General features: G+C 35.3%; 1 protein-coding gene across 1 annotated transcript in view; it reads right to left on the bottom strand.

Moving 5' to 3' along the window:
- Positions 1-5,460, bottom strand: part of RBPJ (recombination signal binding protein for immunoglobulin kappa J region) — a 25,362-nt gene extending 19,902 nt beyond the window's left edge. Inside the window, exons 1-2 of the mRNA XM_010137885.1 lie at positions 5,422-5,460; positions 2,127-2,222 (exon numbers count right to left, since the gene is read on the bottom strand). Of these exons, the coding sequence (XP_010136187.1) occupies positions 2,127-2,215 (89 nt within the window). The 5' untranslated portion in view covers positions 2,216-2,222; positions 5,422-5,460. The remainder of the gene's footprint in view (positions 1-2,126; positions 2,223-5,421) is intronic.
- Positions 5,461-5,707: the final 247 nt, after the last annotated feature.

The following is a 5,707-nucleotide window of genomic DNA, read 5'->3' on the forward strand; positions in this document are numbered from 1 at the left end:
CAGCAATATGAAGAACTAAAGGGCAGGTTCAGCCATGAATAAAACAGAAACAAACAAAAAACCTAAACACGTCCGCCCCCCCACCCCCCCAAACCAAAACAAAAGAAAAAAAAGAAGAAAAAAAAAGAAGAAAACCAGAAGAAGCTAATTCATCATTCAGTTTGACTAAGTATCTTAGGGCACACACGGATCCAATGATTTAGTAACTGGCATTTTTCTTTATGCTGGTATCAACAGTACATTATTAGTGATGCTGACAGTCTGGGAACTAGCAAACGTTACCAGAGAGCCTAAACAGTGTATTAAAACATAAGAAAAACTGAAATATTTAAGCTGAAAAACGAAATCCTAGTATGTATTCCAAACTTTAATTTCATACTCATTGCAGAATGGCAATTATTTCACCGCTGTATTATTCATAACAAACACCCAACCATTTTCATTCCCGGCCATCTTTTGCAAAGCTCTGAAATTCTCTACACTTATTTGACATGCTTCCACTTTTAAAGAGGTGAATGTGAGATACCGTTCACGAACAAACGCTATGTGCTGCAACAGGCAACTGAACTGCACCTCACAAAATCTGAAGCTGTAGAAGAATGGCTGATTCCAGTTAGCAGTCCTTCCAAAGCACTGAGAAAAGAGTGATGAGTTAACCATGCAACTCTTGAACGACAACACAATCTGAGAAGATAACAATCAGAAGTCCCTGTATTGCCATGATAAATCTTTTTGGCTGTTGATTTTGCTGCAAAGGGTTAAAGTTATAATTGACTGCTAGTAAGACCTTGCATTGCAACCCTTTTGCATTTACACGCAGCAGTGAGCAGGAGGGCTGTATAGTTATAAAGACAGCATACTTGTCTACTTCCATGCCCTTCCTCCTTCCTCTTTCACTGACTTCCAATTTGATTCTCATCAAGAATTTCAGAAAGATCTAAAAATCACATCGAGTAAACCGTTCCATGGAGCTGCAGTTCCTGGATACTACCCAGAAAGGACTTGAGACACTGGCTAACAGAAAAGACAGCACGCATTGAAAGACAAGTACTCAGGCACAGAATACTGAAGAACAGCTGAAAACACCATCTGCATCTCTGTGATTGACAAACATCAGAAAGCATGATTTAGATTGGTAGCAACGAACCGAGAACTTTGCAGGCTTTCTGTTTACTAACACTTTCATACACAAATATGTTAGAATCTCAAATCTCATAAAACTGTAAAAAACATTATGATGAAACAGGACTCGCACAACAGTGGTGAAAGAAAGGTTAGAACTTCAAAACCAGTCAGCTGCTGAATATATGGTCTTTTGTGGGGAATATATATTAATAATACAAAGTATCTGAAAACTAACTAAATACCATGCTATTTATTTTAGTGACATATCAGTAGAAAAGTATCATTTATACTTAAAGAAAATTCTATTTCATCAAGAGAGGACTGGAAATCTGCATATGAAGGACGATCCTATTAGCTTCTACTAGTCATGCAATAAAAAAAAAAAATCAGACAATACAGCAGGAAATTCACCTCTGCCTGAAAAGCATTCGTGCTCACATCTTGTTGTAGATTCTGCCCCATGGAAAACTTACCTACTATGTAACTTGTATTGAACTGATTTTTATGAGAGAAGTTTATCATAAATATGGTTATGATTGACCTCCCATTCTTTTAAAATCTATTACAGAACCAACTCAGAAAAGTGTCTTACTGAAGCTAGCAATTTCCCTTTCATATTAATTTGAAATTAAAATGGAAAAAACTCCTCAGGGAAAAAACTCATTTACAAATAGTCACCATTAATCACCTTGTCTACTCCAGACTTAAAAAAGATTTAAAATTGGAGTTCATGAACATTTAAAATTTTAGTTCAATGGAAGAAAAATTTCACCCACAGATTGAGAACCTGTTGGTAGAAACAGGCATCACTCCACTGAATGCCACAGGTTCGCAGCGCGTGTTACCTAATTAAATGATCTATGAGAACAGGTTTGGTTTTAAGTTTCTTTAGACTACAGTACAATGTGAGGAATTTTGCAATGTACGACACACCAGCCTTCATGCTATAGTTTCCCTAGCTGGGAGCTGTAGAGGGAAGCCAGTAAAGAAGAGAGACTTACCTTTTTTCATTGCCATATGATTTCTGAGCAACTTTTGCATGGAGTATTAGCACTGTTTGATCACCTCGCTCCTTTAGGTAATTTCGCATTGCTTCCCTAAAAATTAAAAGGCAAAATAAGTTTTGAAAATTCTTTTGGTTTTCTTTATAATTACAATAATCCAAAGACACCTTTAGGACAAAATATCCAAACTCCTGAAATTCAAAAAAAGGCAACCATTAGTAGGGTCAAGATGAGTTCATTTGGTTTTCTAAGGTAATTACACAGCAAAAAGAAGCAACTATCTCGCATGAAGCTAGCAGTAGTCTGTGGTCATTTATAATGACTACATATCCCAGAAGAAAAAAAGATGCTTGTGATGTAAAATTGTATCAATGCCAATCACTACAGCATGTTCAAAGCCCAATTTTATAAAGTACCACACCACAGATATTTGATTACAAGACACTTTATTAATTCAATATTGTCTCCTTAACCAATTTCGTCTCTCATGATAATGACAAATTGTTTTGAAATTTTGTTTAAGCCATTAATTATATCAATGCAATGTTTATATAAAGTTTTCTTTTGTTTGTGAAGATACTAAGAAAAACTTAAGTTAGAGTCAAAAGCTAAGTAAAGGCTTATTGTTTCATCTAGTTATTTAGAGGAAGCATCTACTTCCTGCACACAAGCAGGTAAAAAAATATTTAGATGTAATATGAAAGTTATAATTACTTCAAACACACCAACAGAAATTCCTAGAGAGTAGTAAGAGAACAATACACTATCATTCTTCTGTATAATAACCTAACTGTTCGTTAAGCAGCATGCCAAATTCAACACCCAATGGTTTTGCTGTGTCAGAGTGCTGACAGGAACACTGGTAAGTCCCTGGATGAGCTTTTGCAGGTTGAATGCCTGCAATCCCCTCATCTTCAAAGTCATCAAGCAGAGAAACAAATCATGAGTTTAACAAGAAGTTATATGAAGAGATGAAACCCTACAGAAGAGGGATTTTTGGGTTTTTTTTTGTTGTTGTTGTTGGTTTTTGTTTTGGTTTTTTTTGCATGTGTGAACTGCACCTAACTGTTGAAGTCCCTTTGGGAAGATATAGAAAACCAAACGTTTCCAGTGAAAAAAATATGGATGATAAAAAGCAGTATTTTGTTGACAAAACCTTTTCCAAAAGAAATCCCCACATACAGTTTCACAGAGGAAAGCAAGCAGATTGGGGGCGGGGGGGTAGGTTGAACAACAACAATCCATCTTTGCTAATGATGTTTTCTAAATTCCTGCATTTATCATGCCTACATAAGACAGTGATCAGTATGCTAGATTTTGTGTAAACAGCAGGATATAACAGCAGAGAAAATACTTGAATTACTGTTTTAAATTTGGACTAACTTGATCTATTTACACTTGACATTTGTAAAGCTGATGTTTATCCATGAAAGCACAGATGGAAGAACTGCCTCTAAGTGCAGACTTACTTTATTTACAACCATTGTCTAAGAATGTATTTTAAACCACAAAACATAATTCACTGTGAAATTGTTATTATACATTTCATTATGATGCATATTAACTGCATTTAAATGGTTTAAAAACTTTTGATCTGACGATTTGAAATCTGTCATACTAAAAACTTTTGACTTGACTAACATTAAAAAAAACCATTCAAAACCAGCAACCCATGCACGAAAACACTAGGTGCTGTCTAATGTTTATTTAGCATTGTATAAGGAAGAAATTCTGCCTTTTCTACTGCTGTGCGGCTACAGTAGACTTGTACAACCCAGCTCCTGAGAGAACTAGGAATGTTTCCCTCCAAACTCTCCCACTGATAAAGAAAATAAAGACTGCAATTCTTACACAACATTTTTCATTATTAAATCTTAAAAATCCCCACAAAGGTTGTAATATTATAGTTTACATTCAAAAACAACTAGCATAGTAGGAACACAGTAGTATTGTTCCACTGGAGCTTGCATGATGATGAATACATTATTAGACAAACAGAGCTGCCTTTACACAAAAAGCAAATAATTTCCCAATAATTGAACTAAATGCCTTTAAGGTTTACTGATACATTTTTTACCATTACATAAACAAATCACACTTTTAAAAATTTGTGTGACTGTTTTTATGTTTCAGCATTTTTCTCTTCAGGGGAAAAGAGCTAGGTTGCTTTTTTCAAGCCTCTATCAATACAGAAAATGTTTACAGGCTACTGCTTTGAAGGATGGCTAGCAGTTCCCAGATGCCTACCCTGCACTCACAGAAAAGGGTATCTGGCATACCCAATAGTTAAAATTCTGCAGATGAAACTATAGTTAATAGAAAACTTAGTTAAATGACCTTAACTCAATAATCATTATTTCTTCTGTTCTTCTAAAATTATAAAAGATAAGTTCTGTGAGTAACTTAAGGGTGATACTAACAGGAGTTACTGCTCAAGATGGAAAACAGTTCACTACTTAAAACTTAGTTTCTTTAGATAACCCTGAAAATAGGCAAGCCAACAGGAAACAGCAATGTTTCCTCAATTACTTATATGTCAGTAGAGATCAATTTTGCCTTGAAGTTCAACAATGACACAAGCTAACTTGAAGCTTATTCAAAACTGTAATGAGATAGATATCCCCAACACAAAATGTAAGTGCTCCCCCCTACCCTGTGCTTTACATGAGACATCATAATATCAAAACAGAAGTAGGCCAGAGTGACAATGGGTTTCCATGTTATACAGCACTTCTACCACACAAAACTGGCAGACCAGAGAGGCAGGTCCTCCAGTGATTCTAAAGACTTTTCAGAATGGATTGGACTTGATGGTACTATTTGATGCTATCTTTGACTGTTTACGTTTCACCAAAAATTGGTTAAGATCACTCCTTGACAGCACTGTGTTCACTTCGCTCTGAGCTGCTGCAGGACAGCAGTAAGATAATAGCTGAATTTTGGCAGTAAAAAGTGTTTTTTACATGACCTCACAAGACTCTTTTACCCAAGAAAAGAAATCTAGCTCATTCATGGTGATTTAAAACAAAGCAGATTCACATTCTCCTGAATAATCTACAGTAACTGATATGTGAAGTCAATACCATTTCTAAAAAGGCATTGAATTTCACATTAGAAACAAGCCACTCATTGTTCACAATTTTACTTCTGGCTGCTGACTGCATACAATAATTGAAAAGTTTCGGTATTTAAAATTCTAGGATTAGAAAGCCACAATTTAACTGAGAAATCCTTCTGAGAACAAAAAGTATAACTAGGAAATTGTTAAAAACAGGATTTCTCTAATGCTTACCTGGTGAGCCGTTTCGGTTGAGGTCGCTCTCCAAATTTCCTAAAAAAACAAGAAGTAGCTGATTTAAAACGGAAGTGTTTAGTCATAATTTTACAGTGAAATACTATCCCAATTTTAGAAAATGTATTGGAATTTGCTGTTTTTTTCTTTGTATCTTCCTAAATAGATCACTATTAAAATACCAACCACCTCCTTGCAACAGCTTTCCCACAGAGCAGAGGCTTTTTTTATTTGGAACACTAGATAACTTTGCTAAAGTCACATTTACTTTCCTTCAGAACTACTT

This window comes from Buceros rhinoceros, unplaced genomic scaffold (assembly GCF_000710305.1).
Source record: "Buceros rhinoceros silvestris isolate BGI_N320 unplaced genomic scaffold, ASM71030v1 scaffold1286, whole genome shotgun sequence".
Classification (NCBI taxonomy): domain Eukaryota; kingdom Metazoa; phylum Chordata; class Aves; order Bucerotiformes; family Bucerotidae; genus Buceros; species Buceros rhinoceros.